The following is a 17,346-nucleotide window of genomic DNA, read 5'->3' on the forward strand; positions in this document are numbered from 1 at the left end:
CTAGTCTAATTCAAGTCAGGAAGGGACTTCTAAACCAAGGCCCAGTGGATACATCCCTGCTCACATAGGTGAACAATTGAGCTGAGAGCTGAAAGGTGAGTAGAGATTATCTGCATAAAAGTAGCAAAGAAAAATATACCAAGCAGAGGAACAAGATGTGCAAAGGCCCTGAGGCAGAGGGAAGCTTGGGGATATGAGGGGTAGACAGAAAGTCAGTGTGGCTGGAAGGGAGGGAGCAGGGGAGAGTGGTGGGAGAGAAGCTGAAACAGCAAGAGGTCAGCAGGCAGACCATTCATGCAGGGCCTGGCCGGACACATTAATTAGTTTAGCTTTTATCCTAATATCAGTGAAAATCATTTGCAGGGTCTAAGCACTGTGTAAAAGATGACCATATTTGTGATGTGGAGAACAGATTGTAGGGGTCAACAGTGAATGCAAGGAGAACAGCTAGGAGTTGTTTCAGGGTAAATTTCCTGGTAGCAGAGCCTAAAATAGGGATTTGTGTGGAAGTGATTTATTAAGGGAGTGCTATCAGGAGAAACTTCTATGTATGTGAATGAGAGAAACAGGATAAGGAAGGGGAAAAATTAAAAATAGATGTGGTTTCAGGTGAAGCCTAGTCTCTACCTGATCCTACAGGGGGCTCTAGAGTATAAATTGCACTGCAGAGTTTGTCCTTCCCTGGGGCAATGGAGCTGGGCTTTTGTACTCTTGCACCTATCAGTCATTGGTCACAGGCAGCCCCATGAGGGTGGTCTGGGAGACTGATTCCCTCCCAGGCTTCTCTTGTCATTGTGGGTCCAGTGTCCAAGGGACTCCAGAGAAAGTTGCAGGTGTGAGCCAAAGCAGCTGTGAGGTAGGTTATCAGAACCAGTAAAAGGGATCTGAGCAGAGAACCAATAGCATTTTCTATACGAGATGATTGCACTGGCCCAAGGCAAAGAAGATGGCCAAGGGTACTGGTGGTGGAAATGAAGAGACGTGGATAGATTTGAGATACTTTTAGGAGGTAAAATTAACAGTCTTGGTGGTGAGCTGGGAAATGCAAGAGATGAGGAGCTGTGTCCCTGGCTTGCCTAACTGGATGGAAGCTGGGGCCATTCACCAATACAGGAAACACTGGAAAGGGACCACGGACAGTTGTTAGCATACATACCAAAGCCTTGAGATCCTCTGAAAGAGTCTAGAGGAAGGAACAAAAGAAAGTTGATACGCCAACGTCTGGATTTCAACCATTCCTTCCTCTCCTCCCCTCCACATCTATTTTTCCTTTAAGATAACTATCAATAGAAAATGGGTAGAAACTTCTGAAGCATTTCTGCTTTCCTGTAAATTTTGTTGCATTATGTTTTAATCTCTAAACCTTACTACGTAACAGATACGGGTGTGTTAAAAATTAAACAAAATGGTGGAGTTCACCAATGGTGGAGTTCTACTTAGCTAAATTACAGAGTTAGAACATAAATAGAGAGTTAGAACATAAATAGAAGATATGTTGATATTTCCATTTTCTCCCTCACTCTCTTCCCAAGCAAAGATTTTTCAAAACCTACTGGACTTTCTGTTGTGAGGGAGTTATTTAAAATGCTTAGTATTCCAGATCAAGGCAGTAAGAACTATAGGTAGGAAGTGGCAATGTGCCTAAAAACTTGGACATCCGTATGCAGAAATCATCCCATTTTGAAATGAACAGGAGAGACATGGTATAAAGAAACTGAGTTAAGAAAAACTTGATACAGAGCTTTAAAAGTAAAGCTAATAGTTAAAAGAAGTACTCTAATACTTTTCTTAAATTTAAAAACAGTGGTATTAAAAGCCCACCAAAAATTAATCAGCAATGAAAATAATTTAATTATAGTGAAAAATAGAGATTTTATTAGCTTAACTAGTTTATATATATTAAACAATAATTTATTCAACAAATTCTTAGTGCCGGCTATTGTGCCAAGGGTTGGGGATACATCAACGAAGAAGATTTAATCCCTATTATTTTTAGTATAGTAATTGTAAAATAGAAAGCTCAGAGATTGGTTCAAGATGGCAGAGTAGAAGGACATGCACTCACTCCCTCTTGCGAGAGCACTGGAATCACAACTAACTGCTGAACAATCATCAACAGGGAGACACTGGAACTCACCAAAAAAGATACCCCACATCCAAAGACAAAGGAGAAGCCACAATGAGACGGTAGGAGGGGCGCAAGCACAATAAAATCAAATCCCATAACCACTGCATGGGTGACTCACAAACTGGAGAACAATTATACCACAGAAGTCCACCCACTGGGACTTCCCTGGTGGCGCAGTGGTTAAGAATCTGCCTGCCAATGCAGGGATCACGGGTTCGATCCCTGGTCCGGGAAGATCGCACATTCTGCGGAGCAACTAAGCCCATGCACCACAACTGCTGAGCCCGCATGCTGCAACTACTGAAACCCGTGTGCCTAGAGCCCGTGCTCTGCAACAAGAGAAGCCACCGCAATGAGAAGCCCACGCACCACAACGAAGAGTAGCCCCCACTCACTGCAACTAGAGAAAGCCCGTGCAACAACGAAGACCCAACACAGCCAAAAATAAATAAATTAAAAAACAAAAAACAAATTCTTAAAAAAAAATGAAAAAAAAAAAGAAGTCCACCCACTGGAGTGAAGGTTCTGAGCCCCAAGTCAGGCTTCCCAACCTGGGGGTCCGGCAACAGGAGGAGGAATTCCCAGAGAATCAGACTTTGAAGGCTAGCAGGACTTGATTGCAGGACTTCAACAGGACTGGGGGAAACAGAGACTCCACTCTTGGAGGGCACACACAAAGTAGTGTGCACATCAGGACCCAGGGGGAAGGAGCAGTGACCCATAGAAGACTGAACTAGACCTACCTGCTAGTGTTGGAGGGTCTCCTGTTGGGGGGGGTGGCTGTGTCTCACCGTGAGGACAAGGACACTGGCAGCAGAAGTTCTGGGAAGTACTCCTTGGCGTGAGCCCTCCTGGAGTCCACCAACAGCCCCACCAAAGAGCTTGTAGCCTCCAGTGCTGGGTCACCTCAGGACAAACAACCAACAGGGAGGGAACTCAGCCCCATCCATCAGCAGATAGTGGATTAAAGTTTTACTGAGCTTCTGCCCACCAGAGCAACACCCAGCTCTACCCACCACCAGTCCCTCCCATTAGGTAGTTTGCACAAGCCTCTTAGATAGCCTCATCCCCCAGAGGGTAGACAGCAGAAGCAAGAAGAGCTACAATCCTGCAGCCTGTGGAATGAAAACCACATTCACAGAAAGACAGACAAAATGAAAAGGCAGAGGACCATGTACCAGATGAAGGAACAAGATAAAACACCAGAAAAAAAACTAAATGAAGTGGAGATAGGCAACCTTCCAGAAAAAGAATTCAGAATAATGATAGTGAAGATGATCCAGGACCTCAGAAAAAGAATGGAGGCAAAGATTGAGAAGATGCAAGAAATGTTTAACAAACACCTAGGAGAATTAAAGAACACACACCTAGAAGAATTAAAGAACAAACAAACAGAGATGAACAATACAATAACTGAAATGAAAAATACACTAGAAGGAATCAATAGCAGAATAACTGAGGCAGAAGAACGGATAAGTGGCCTGGAAGACAGAATGGTGGAGTTCACTGCTGTGGAACAGAATAAAGAAAAAAGAATGAAAAGAAATGAAGACAGCTAACAGACCTCTGGGACAACATTAAATGCAACAACATTCGCATTATAGAGGTCCCAGAAGGAGAAGAGAGAGGGAAAGGACCTGAGAAAATATTTGAAGAGATTATAGTCGAAAACTTCACTAACATGGGAAAGGAAATAGCCTCCCAAGTCCAGGACGCACAGAGAGTCCCAGGCAGGAGAAACCCAAGGAGAAACACACTGAGACACATAGTAATCAAATTGACAAAAATTAAAGACAAAGAAAAATTATTAAAAGCAACAAGGGAAAAATGACAAATAACATACAAGGGAACTCCCATAAGGTTAACAGCTGATTTCTCAGCAGAAACTCTACAAGCCAGAAGGGAGTGGCATGATATATTTAAAGTGATGAAAGGGAAGAACCTACAAGCAAGATTACTCTACCTGGCAAGGATCTCATTCAGATTCGATGGAGAAATCAAAAGCTTTACAGACAAGCAAAAGCTAAGAGAATTCAGCACCACCAAACCAACTCTACAACAAATGCTAAAGGAACTTCTCTAAGTGGGAAACACAAGAGAAGAAAAGGACCTACAAAAACAAACCCAAAACAATTAAAATGGTAATAGGAACATACATATCGATAATTACCTTAATGAATGGATTAAATGCTGAATTAAATGTGAATGGATTAAATGCTCCAACCAAATGACACAGGCTCACTGAATGGATGCAAAAACAAAACCCATATATATGCTGTCTACAAGAGACCCACTTCAGACTTAGGGACACATGCAGACGGAAAGTGAGGGGATGGAAAAAGATATTCCATGCAAATGGAAACCAAAAGAAAGCTGGAGTGGCAATACTCATATCAGATAAAATAGACTTTAAAATAAAGAATGTTAAAAGAGACAAGCAAGGACACTACATAATGATCAAGGGATCAATCCAAGAAGAAGATATAACAATTATAAATATATATGCACCCAACATAGGAGCACCTCAATACATAAGGCAAATGCTAATCGCTATAAAAGAGGAAATCGACAGTAACATAATAATAGTGGGGGACTTTAACACCTCACTTACACCAATGGACAGATAATCCAGACAGAAAATTAATAAGGAAACACAAGCTTTAAATGACACGTTAGACCAGATAGATTTAATTGATATTTATAGAACATTCCACCCAAAAGTGGCAGAAAACACCTTCTTCTCAAGTGCACATGGAACATTCTCCAGGATAGATCACATCGTGGGTCACAAATCAAGCCTTGGAAAATTTAAGAAGATGGAAATCGTATCAAGCATCTTTTCTAACAACAACGCTATGAGATTGGAAATCAATTACAGGAAAAAAAACTGTATAAAACACACATACATGGAGGCTAAACAGTGTGCTACTAAATAACCAAGAGATCACTAAAGAAATCAAAGAAGAAATCAAAAAATAGCTAGAGACAAATGACAACAAACCATGACAATCCAAAACCTATGGGATGCAGCAAAAGCAGTTCTAAGAGGGAAGTTTAGAGCAATACAATCCTACCTCAAGAAACAAGAAAAATCTCAAATAAACAATCTAACCTTACACCTAAAGGAACTACAGAAACAAGAACAAACAAAACCCAACGTTAGTAGAAGGAAAGAAATCATAACGATCAGAGCAGAAATAAATGAAATAGAAACAAAGAAAACAATAGCAAAGATCAATAAAACTAAAAGCTGGTTGTCTGGGAAGATAAACAAAATTGATAAACCCTTAGCCAGACTCATCAAGAAAAAGAGGGAGAGGACTCAAATCAATAAAATTAGAAATGAAAAAGAAGTTACAATGGACACTAAAGAAATACAAAGCATCCTAAGAGACTACTACAAGCAACTCTATGCCAATAAAATGAGCAGCCTGGAAGAAAGGGACAAATTCTTAGAAAGGTATAACCTTCCAAGACTGAACCAGGAAGAAATAGAAAATATGAACAGACCAATCACAAGTAATGAAATTGAAACTGTGATTAAAAATCTTCCAACAAACAAAAGTCCAGGACCAGACGGCTTCACAGGTGAATTCTATCAAACATTTAGGGAAGAGCTAACACCCATCCTTCTCAAACTCTTCCAAAAAATTGCAGAGGAAGGAACACTCCCAAACTCATTCTATGAGGCCACCATCACCCTGATACCAAAACCAGACAAAGATACTCCAAAAAAAGAAAATTACAGACCAATATCACTGATGAATATAGATACAAAAATCCTCCACAAAATACTAGCAAACAGAATCCAACAACACATTAAAAGGATTATACACCACGATCAAGTGGGATTTATCCCAGGGATGCAAGGATTCTTCAATGTATGCAAATCAATCAATGTGATACACCATATTAAACTGAAGAATAAAAACCATATGATCATCTCAATAGATACAGAAAAAGCTTTTGAAAAATTCAACACCCATTTATGATAAAAACTCTCCAGAAAGTGGGCATAGAGGGAGCCTACCTCAACATAATAAAGGCCTCATACGACAAACCCACAGCAAACATCATTCTCCACGGTGAAAAACTGAAAGCATTTCCTCTAAGATCAGGAACAAGACAAGGATGTCCATTCCTGCCACTGTTATTCAACATAGTTTTGGAAGTCCTAGCCATGGCAATCAGAGAAGAAAAAGAAATAAAAGGAATCCAAATAGGAAAAGAAGAAGTGAAACTGTCACTGTTTGCAGATGACATGATACTATACATAGAGAATCCTAAAGATGCCACCAGAAAACTACTAGAGCTAATCAGTGAATCTGGTAAAGTTGCAGGATACAAAATTAATGCACAGAAATCTCTTGCATTCCTATACACTAACAACGAAAGATCAGAAAGAGAAATTAAGGAAACACCCCCCATTCACCACTGCAACAAAAAGAATACAATACCTAGGAACAAACCTACCTAAGGAGGTAAAAGACCTGTACGCAGAAAACTATAAGACACTGATGAAAGAAATCAAAGATGACACAAACAGATGGAGAGATATACCATGTTCTTGGATTGGAAGAATCAATATTGTAAAAATGACTATACTACCCAAAGCAATCTACAGATTCAATGCAGTCCCTATCAAATTACCAATGGCATTTTTTACAGAACTAGAACAAAAAAAAATCTTAAAATTTGTATGGAGACACAAAAACCCCGAATAGCCAAAGCAATCTTGAGGGGAAAAAAATGGAGCTGGAGGAATCAGACTCCCTGAGTTCAGACTATACTACAAAGCTACAGTAATCAAGACAATATGGTACTGGCACAAAAACAGAAACATAGATCAATGGAATAGGATAGAAAGCCTAGAGATAAATCCACGCACCTATGGTCAACTAATCTATGACAAAGGAGGCAAGGACATACAATGGAGAAAAGACAGTCTCTTCAATAAGTGGTGCTGGGAAAACTGGACAGCTACATGTAAAAGAATGAAATTAGAACACTCCCTAACACCATACACAAAAAGAAACTGAAAACGGATTAAAGATCTAAATGTAAGACCAGACACTATAAAGCTCTTAGAGGAAAACATAGGAAGAACACTCTTTGACATAAATCACAGCAAGATCTTTTTTTGACCCACCTTCTAGAGTAATGGAAAGGAAAACAAAAATAAACAAATGGGACCTAATGAAACTTAAAAGCTTTTGCACAGCAAAGGAAACTATAAACAAGATGAAAAGACAGCCCTCAGAATGGGAGAAGATATTTGCAAATGAATCAACAGACAAAGGATTAATCTCCAAAATATATAAGCAGCTCATGCAGCTCAATATTAAAAAAACAAACAAACCAATCAAAAACTGGGTAGAAGACCTAAATAGACGTGTCTCCAAAGAAGACATACAGATGGCCAAGAAGCACATGAAAACCTGCTCAGCATCACTAATTATTAGAGAAATGCAAATCAAAACTACAATGAGGTATCTCACCTCACGCCAGTTAGAATGGGCATCATCAGAAAATCTACAAACAATGAACGCTGGAGAGGGTGTGGAGAAAAGGGAACCCTCTTGCACTGTTGGTGGGAATATAAATTGATACAGCCACTGTGGAGAACAGTATGGAGGTTCCTTAAAAAACTAAAAATAGAACTACCATATGACCCAGCAATCCCATTCCTGGGCATATACCCAGAGGAAACCATAATTCAAAAAGACACATGCACCCCAATGTTCATTGCAGCACTATTTACAATAGCCAGTCATGGAAGCAACCTAAATGCCCATCGACTGACAAATGGATAAAGAAGATGTGGTACATATATACAATGGAATATTACTCAGCCATAAAAAGGAATGAAATTGGGTCATTTGTAGAGACGTGGATTGATCTAGAGACTATCATCCAGAGTGAAGTAAATCAGAAAGGGAAAAACAAATATCGTATATTAACGTGTATATGTGGAATCTAGAAAAATGGTACAGATGAGCTGGTTTGCAAGGCAGAAATAGAGACACAGATGTAGAGAACAAACGTATGGACACCAAGGGGGGAAAGTCGGGGGTGGTGGTGGTGGTGGTGGTGGGATGAACTGGGAGATTGGGATTGACATATATACACTAATATGTATAAAATGGATTACTAATAAGAACCTGCTGTATAAAAAAATAAATAAAATTCTAAAATTCAAAAAAAAGAAAAAAAAAATTGGGGAATATATGCCAAAATATTGTCAATGTTTATTACTTAAATGATAGGATTAATTTTCTTCTAGTTCCCCTGTATTTTCTAAATTATTGACAATGTTCATGTATTTGTACACATATAATGCATTCCTGTATGTAATACTACAATGTATTTGTATTTCTATGATGTATATGTATTACTTTTGCAAAGTAAATGTAGATATATGAAAAAATAAAAATAAAAATATATTTTTGATTTAAACATTAGAAGGGTGCAAAAAAAAAAAAAAAAAAGAAAGCTCAGTCACTGTGTTTAAGCCCTGGATCAGTTTATTTTCTAAAGACTTTGTAGATTCCATGCAAAAAATTATAAGTCAAAATGTCCTATATGTACAAGTACAATCTTCATAGTAGAAATGCCAATAATGGGGGTGGGTGGGAGGGAGGCTTAAGAGGGAGGGGATATATGTATACATATAGCTGATTTACTTTGTTGTACAGCAGAAACTAACACAACATTGTAAAGCAATTATACTCCAATTAAAAAAAAAAAGAAATGCCATTAATAATGATGAGTGTCATATGTGAGAGTGTGGGGCTGCGAATACCTAAGTCTTTGTAAGTGAAGGAAACAGACCAGTCCCAAACCAGTGATTTCTCTACATTGTGCTCACATGGAGCTTATCATCTGGTCTTTTTCGTTAAATATAGTAAAAGAAGATAGCATTCTTTGAGTATTTGTATATATGAAGAATTTTTCCAAGATCTTCCACCGATTAATTCTTTTAATCTTTATAATAACCCTATGGGGTATGTTCTATTTTTTACCCTATTTTCACAGATGATGAAATTGAGTAAAAAGGTAAAGTAACTTGCCAAGTGCACACATCTGTTCATTGACCAACCCGGGATTTGAACCAGAAGTTTCCATTCCATGACGGATTTTTTTATCTACCACCCTACCGTGCACAAAATGAAGCCTATTGCTAGTGATGGGGTGTGATCATAGAGCTCTGATAAGCCACTGCCTTCTTTTTAACTTATGTGGCCATTAACTGTACCATCTACAGGAGAAACAGAACCCAGAGTCTGAATTTCACTTGGAGAACTTGACAGCCTGTGGATCAAATCTGTTTTCAGCGGGAATAGAGACAACCAGTATCACTCTGAGCTATGGGCTCCTGCTCCTAATGAAATACCCTGAGGTTCAAGGTACAGCAAATATCCTAAGTATTTATGTAGGATAAAATATGAGCTCCTGGCACTGGTGAGGGTGGGAAGATATTACTGGCAGTGATGACTTCTCTTTCTTTGGACTGCCTTGTAGAACATCATGCAAAGGGTCATCCATGTGGTTTGATTTTATAGATCAGAATTATATCAAATGATGCTGATAAGAAAGAGAGAACTTTACGAACCCAAAGACTTTCATTTAAGTTTAAACACAGAGGAGCTTCTGAATCCCCGCTCTTCCATATGTGATGCAATGCTGAAGAGTGAGCCTTATTTAGATGAGGGATGCATGGATTCCCACGGTGGATTCTCATTCTCGGCCTGCCCATACCTGGCTGTGTGACCTCAGACAAGTTATTTCACCTCACAGACCTGTGTTTTTCCATCTTGAAAATGGATCAGACTCCCCAAAGGGAATTTTTAGCTCCAATGTAATTTAAAATTAAAAAATGAAATTGTAGTAGTGTGATTTTCTCAAGCACGTTCTCAGAGCACAGGTCTTAGAAAGCCAGTGTTTATACTGCTTAACAAAATGGTGTTTGCCATTCCCACAAAATGTGTAGGAGACTGGATGAGGCTGACAAAGCAGATGCTCCTACTGAAGTGAGGATTAAACATTTCCTCTCTACAGCTGCTTTGCCAGGAATCTGGGGTAAACCTTAATCCCTGCCACAGATGTCATCTCCTCACCTGTACAGGAGGACAAACCAATTCAGGCAGGAGGCCAAGGACATAGCTGATGCAGCTTTTATGTTTCCTGCAGCAAAATCTCTGGTCTTTTAGACCAGAAAATAGAAAATAGAAATTCCATTGAGGAGCAGACCCGTGGGCTGTTTAGCAACATGTCTTTGACCTTGGGAGCCTTTTCTAGGCCACTTTCTATTATACATCGTAAGCATTTCCAGGTGTCCAGGGGACACATCTCTTGAGTAGCATTCATGATTCATGTCTTTGCAGCCAAAGTTCATGAAGAAATTGACCGTGTAATTGGATGCAACCAAAGCCCCTGCATGAAGGACAAGATAAAGCTGCCCTATACAGAGGCCGTGCTTCATGAGATACAAAGATACATCACCCTCCTTCCTTCTAACATGCCCCGTACTGTGGTCCGGGACACGAAATTCAGACAGTACTTCATCCCTAAGGTTAGAGGTGTCTGGGAAAGCTGGCTGGGATAGAAGGGGCAGCATGATACCTCAGTGGGGCCTGTTAGAGACATCTCAGTTCTGTTTCAGGAGGAGAGGCAATTGAGAGACATGGAAAGAACACAAGGTCAGAGTCACATGGCCTGGGTTTGAAATCTGTCATTGCCATACAGTACACCCTCAGGCCATTCTGTCACCTCTGTGGTCCTGTCTCTGCCTTCCTGGAATGGGGAAGCTGACCTGGGGCTCCCAAGGCCCCTCACACTCTCACGTAGAATGTATTGAGGGAGAAGTGATTTGCATTAATGCGAATCTTGTGGGAACAGAAACCTGATTTTCCATGATGGATTTTAAAAAGGGGGAAGAGATGGAAAATGTATATGCAGCTCTAAAGTAATCAAGTCAAATGTCAACTTTCTTTAACCCTAATTCTTTCCTCTGAAGACCTCATATACCAGGACATTTGGGGTATTGCTGCCCATAACAGTTAACAATTAACAGAAGAGTAGTCAGTCTTCTGTAGTCAGTCTTCTGTAGTGATTTAGGGGTTGGGTTTTACATTTAATCCATTCAAGAGTATAGAAGAGGAAGAAAAGGTGACAGAATACTGCAAAACTGAAACAGCCCCCAACCTTACTGCCAAATGTCAAAGCAAAAGTCTATTAACACATAAGTCTAGCATCACATTAAAAATACTACATCACCAGCAAGTGAAGGTAATCAGGAACACAGGAATGGTCTAACACCAGAAAATCTGGTTTAATAAAATTCACCATATAAATAGAATTTAGAGAAAAATCACATGATAATCACATTTGTACAGAAAATGCTTTTGATAATATTAAAGAGTTTAACCCTTAAAAAAATAAGAATAGATAAATACCTCATTAGCCACGGAAAACATATTTCCCAAATCATGCTTTTTGACTAAAAGCATTCCTATTAATATCAAGAATAAGACAAGGCTATCCACCATTACCAGTATTTAACTAGAATTAGAAAAAGGTAATGAGATAAAACATTTAAGAGCTGGCGTCAATTTGTAGGTGACATAACTGTACCTGGAAAACTCAAGAAAATTAACTTCAGTACCACTGCGAAAATAGAATTTTCCAGTGGTTGGGTACAAATTTATTATTAAAAAAATCGATTTCTACCCTATATAAAATAAAAGCTATGTTTTAAAAACATAATGAATAAAAGCTTTTTATTGATGAAAACAAGGATAAAATACTTAGGAATATACTTGATAAGAAATTTGCAAGATTTATACAAAAAAAAAACCCCTTAAAATGTTAATGAAAGATATACAAGTTTTGAATAAATTAGAAGACTTATTCTGTGTTCAGGTAGGAAGATAGCAGTTACCCTGAAATTAATCTATGCATTTATGAGATCTCAATGAAAATATAAACTAGATACTTTTTTGGAACTAAACTAACAGATCTCAAATTTGATATGGAAATTAAAAAATAAAGAATAGTCAGGGACAGGTCCTACCAAATATTAAAACATAATATAAGGTCACAGTTATTAAAGCACTATAATACAGCTTCTTGAGTAGACAGACCAATCAAATAAAGTCTAGAAATAAATGTAATTATACATGGAAACTTAGTATATGATAAAGGTGGCTTTTTCCTTGTAACCTAGAGGAAAAATATTGATTATTCAGTTGTAGAACTCCCAGGGGAGTTGGAAAAAAAAGAATAATAAATCCCTACCTCAAACTTTCATATAAAATAAATTTCATATGAAAATTTATTCTTGGTGGCTCAAATATATACACATAGAATATTAAACTATAAAAGTGCTAAGGATAAAAGCAATAATTTTTTTTGAGAATTTCAGAGTGAAGAAAGACTTTCTAACATTGACCAAAGAAAAGAGGAATAAGAGGGCTATACATTTAAAAATGGATAAATTTGGTTACATGCAAATAAGAAAAATCTACCTAAGAAAAAGAAACAAAGTAAAAAGACAATTGACAAATTGAGACAAAATGTTTCATAGTTCATAAGAACAAAGAACTAATTACTGAAAAATAAAATGAACTCCTACAGTCAGCATGAAATAACCCCAGAACCAACAGATAAAATGCATGGGAGACAAAATTTAAATTTGAGTGAAAGTAATTACAAATGGTTTTTAAATATGTGAAAATATACTTACACAATAAAATATATTGAAAATAAAAATGATAAAGAAACATGTTTTCACTTGTCACAATATGTTGGCAAGATATAAAAAAACATATGTTTTTGCTAGTAGTATAAATTGGTGTAACTTCCATGGAAGGCATCATTGCAATTTCTATGAAAATTCAAAATGTGCATAGAAATTTGAAAAGCAGTTCCACTACTAGGAATTTATCCTTTGTGTATATTTCCCCCAAAATAATATTCATTGCAGCAATATTGGTGCTGAATATTCATTTAAAAAGGACTTAAAATTATTATTATTATTATTATTATTATTTTTGGCCACGCTGCATGGCTTACAGGATCTTAGATCCCCGACCAGGGATCGAAACTGGTCCCTGGCAGTGAAAGCACCAAGTCCTAACCACTGGACCGCCAGGGAATTCCCTGAAAATTATTTATGTAAAGTAGAATACTAAGCAAGCTACAGAACACTACAGGATGCTGCTATTTGTGGAAAAAGTAGGAAATAGGTGTGCACCTTTTTTTTTTAATCCATAAGATATCTTGTAAAGGATATATCATACACTGGTAACAGTGATTACATTAAGAAGGAAACCAGGAGACTTGAGAATAGGAAAGAGACTTATTTTCACTTTGTACCCTTTTGTACTTTTTTTTTTTTTTTTTTGTATTTTATACCATGTGCATGTATTACCTACTCCAAAACTTGTGAAATAATGTTTCAGGAAATACAAAATGAAGTAAAAATGGGAAGAGGAGGCTTTCACTTAAACAGGGGTGCTTTATGACCCATAGATAGATGGGTCAAATTCTAACCATGCCACTTGCTAAACGTATAACCTCAAGTAAGTTATTTCTTCTCTCTGAATCTCAATTTCTGCATTTATACAATGTGAAACAGACAAACAAACAAAAAGAGCCTACTGGATATGGTTGAAGTGAGAATTAAATTTATAAACTACTAAACACAATGTCAGGTAAATGTGAAGCGTTCCGTATCAGTGGTCGTTATTATTTTGTCATTTAAATCTCACAAAATCTAATGGGGCAAAGAGGAAAGCCTATTGTTGTTACCCCACCCCGTTTTACAAGTGAGGGAAGTGGGGTTTGATCCAATAGATTTTATAGATTACAAGTTTCCATCTCTCATTTTCTTCCATTCACACTTGAATTCAGAAAGAAAAAAATTATGAAATGTGAGCTCTTTCAATTTGAGGCAACAATTCCAGTAAAGCGCATGTCTAGACAATATGGGTTGCAAACTTTAGCTTTTTAACAATTGATTATTGCACATTGACCATAACAGTGCTCTTCCCACAGAGAACCATCTTATTACTTGATAAAAGATATTGTATGATAATGTGTGTTAAAGAGCCATCACACGAGACAGTCCTCTCCAGGCAAACTTAAGAGTGCTCGATCCTATTTAGTCCACTGTGATTAAAAGTGTTAGACTTTTTATGAACCAAAGGTAAGCATGATAATGTGCCACTCCACTCTCCATTTCTTGGTTCCAGGGCGCTACTGTATTGCCATTACTGTCTTCGGTCCTGTATGATTGCAAGGAATTTCCCAACCCAGAGAAGTTTGACCCAGGTCACTTCTTGGATAAAAATGGCAGCGTCAGGAAAACAGAATACTTCGTGCCTTTTTCCATGGGTAAATACAAATACACCCCATCCAAACCATACACATGCACCTTTTGGATAACTTTTAGCTTTACTGAATATGGCATAACTAAGTAATCCACTGATGATAGCAAAGTCAATCAAATCAATCTGTTATGAGCCCCCAAATCGGGATGGATCCATTTAAGTCTGTATACCAGTAGGATCAGGTAAGTCTTCCAGGGACTCTTTTGTTGTTTGGTGATTGAGTACAATGCTAGTTTTTAAAGAAACCAAGGCAAATCAATTTAATTCAGATGTCACACATTATCAGATAACAAAGGGACCTCCTTTTACAAACTCTTGCCTGTTGATCTCCCTTTCATAATATGACTTTTTCAAAACAAAATGTTCAAGTTTCTCTCTTCTTATAAAATTATTAACCATTATTAATTTTCTGATTCTTAGAGAGGCCATCAGAGACACCTTGGCCACTTCATCCTCTTTCTTCCCCTCTGAAGTCCGGAGCCCCACATAACCTTGCCTCTTTGCAAGCGCTGGTTGGCTCCCAGTTACTAGTTCTCATAAAGTCATAAAGACAACTTAGGATTTCTCAGCACCCATTCTTTTTCTTTGTTACCCTAGTCAATCATTTGATTAGTATTTTCAAAAATAACAGTATTTTTTTTTTAAATATTTATTTATTTATTTTACTTTTGGCTGTGTTGGGTTTTCGTTTCTGTGCGAGGGCTTTCTCTAATTGTGGCAAGCGGGGGCCACTCTTCATCGCGTTGCGCAGGCCTCTCACTGTTGTGGCCTCTCGTCGCGGAGCACAGGCTCCAGATGCGCAGGCTCAGTAATTGTGGCTCACGGGCCTAGTTGCTCCGCGGCATGTGGGATCTTCCCAGACCAGGGCTCGAACCCGTGTTCCCTGCATTGGCAGGCAGATTCTCAACCACTGCGCCACCAGAAAAGCCCCCCAAAAATAGCAGTATGTTTTACTTCTAATTATAGTGATAGTAAGTGTTCAGTATAAAAGATAGAAAATGCAGAAGAGCAGAAAAAAGAGAGAACGGAGGGACTTCCCTGGTGGTGCAGTGGTTGGGAGTCCACCTGCCGATGCGGGAAACTCGGGTTCCGGCCCTGGCCCGGGGGCTCCCGTGCGCCACGGCTGCTGGGCCTACGCTCTGGAGCCCTTGGCCCGTGGCTGCTGAGCCCGTGTGCCTGGGGCCAGAGCTCCGTGACGGGAGGGGCTGCTGCGGTGCTGGCCCGCGCACCGCCGCGAGGAGTGGCCCCTGCTCTCCGCAGCCTGGTGGGGGTGGGGGGCGCGAGCAGCCGCGAGGACCCAGCGCAGCCATAAATAGATGGATGAGTGGATGGGTGGATTTGTAAAAAGGAAAAAAAGAAAAAAGAAAAAGGAAAATCATTTGCAATTTCAGCTATAGCCTGAGTTTCAGATTCAGGCTATAATCGCTGTTAATATTTTGCTATATATACTTCACACAGTTGTCTAGATATACATAATAAATGTATATTTTATTTTAAAAAATCAGGGTCATTCTGTACAATCTATTTGATAACCTGCTTTTGCTTAGTGTGTTGTGATATAAGACAGTATTAAATAATCTTCCGTACAAACATGTTTAGGTTGTGTTGCATGATAGATGCACAAGGATTTATTTAATTAATCCAGTATAGGTGGATGTCTAGTTTTCAACTAACTCATCAGTGTCATAAATAACAATGCAAGTGACACCCTCATAGGTGAATCTCTAATTCCTACAGATAAATCCCCAGAAGGAGAATTACTGAATTAAGAGTGAAAATTTCTTTAGAGAGTTTTGATATGTATTGACAAATATCCGTCTAGAAGAACTGTACCAGTTCATTGTCCTCCAGCAGTTTCTTAGCCATCCCTTTTCTGATCAGTGTTTTCATTGGCTGTTAGGAGTGTATAGTATTTGAATACCAGCTATTGTATTTGAATTTGGAGCAAGCTAATGGAACTGTCTCCTCCTTCCAGGGAAACGGGCATGTGTTGGAGAGGGCCTGGCCCGCGTGGAGTTGTTCCTGTTTCTCACCACCATTCTGCAAAACTTTGTCCTGAAGCCCCTGGGGGAGCCAAAGGACATAGAGACCAAACCCATTGTTACAGGGCTTATCAACATCCCACAACCCTACAAGCTGTGCTTTATCCCTAGACAAAAGAAGAACTTTTCTCTTTTAACAATTTAAATCAAAGTAATTGCTTTTTCCTCTCATTCCTTCTCCCACCCCATAGTCTCTTTTCATTTTAAATACTGCCTAGGACAGAAACACTACTCACTAAAAGTTGATGGACATTTGTTTAAACCTACAAATCCCTTGCCAAAAAGGATCTGGGTCCTGAAAACTCCAAGGGTAAAACAATATACTTATATCCTATAGAGTACTTTATAGACCATGATCCAGCCAAACCAAGACCAGGCCCACAGAAGGCCTTTACTGAGACAATTGGCAAATAGTGGAGCCTTCACTCTTCCTATGGCTTTGGAGATATGCTGATTTTCTATAGTTTTTCAAAATTGAGAAATTAATATAATGGCCTATGTGTATTTTTTTCCTATTTCCAATGGAAAGCACTTACATGATTTCTGCCACATTCACAAAATAAATCCTTTTTTTCCACAATAAATTTTCTTTGAATGTTTGACTTTATATCAATTCTCAAAAATCCCTTTCCTTGAGCTATGGGCACTCTATAATTAGAATATCATAAACAGATGAAATGATAATCCCCACCACAAATCTCTCCCTGCCCCACCCCATCTATTTGCAGCCATTGATTTACATGGGGGCCCAAGGAGCCCCCTTGGATAAGAATTCAAACCATGG

At 38.6% G+C, this 17,346-nt stretch overlaps 1 protein-coding gene across 1 annotated transcript in view; it reads left to right on the forward strand.

Moving 5' to 3' along the window:
* Positions 1 to 16,707, forward strand: part of LOC133094012 (cytochrome P450 2C23-like) — a 31,507-nt gene extending 14,800 nt beyond the window's left edge. The window contains exons 6-9 of the mRNA XM_061194395.1: positions 9,393 to 9,534; positions 10,513 to 10,700; positions 14,383 to 14,524; positions 16,496 to 16,707. Of these exons, the coding sequence (XP_061050378.1) occupies positions 9,393 to 9,534; positions 10,513 to 10,700; positions 14,383 to 14,524; positions 16,496 to 16,707 (684 nt within the window). The remainder of the gene's footprint in view (positions 1 to 9,392; positions 9,535 to 10,512; positions 10,701 to 14,382; positions 14,525 to 16,495) is intronic.
* The last annotated feature ends 639 nt before the right edge of the window (positions 16,708 to 17,346 follow it).

Source organism: Eubalaena glacialis, chromosome 1 (genome assembly GCF_028564815.1).
Source record: "Eubalaena glacialis isolate mEubGla1 chromosome 1, mEubGla1.1.hap2.+ XY, whole genome shotgun sequence".
In the NCBI taxonomy this organism is placed as follows: domain Eukaryota; kingdom Metazoa; phylum Chordata; class Mammalia; order Artiodactyla; family Balaenidae; genus Eubalaena; species Eubalaena glacialis.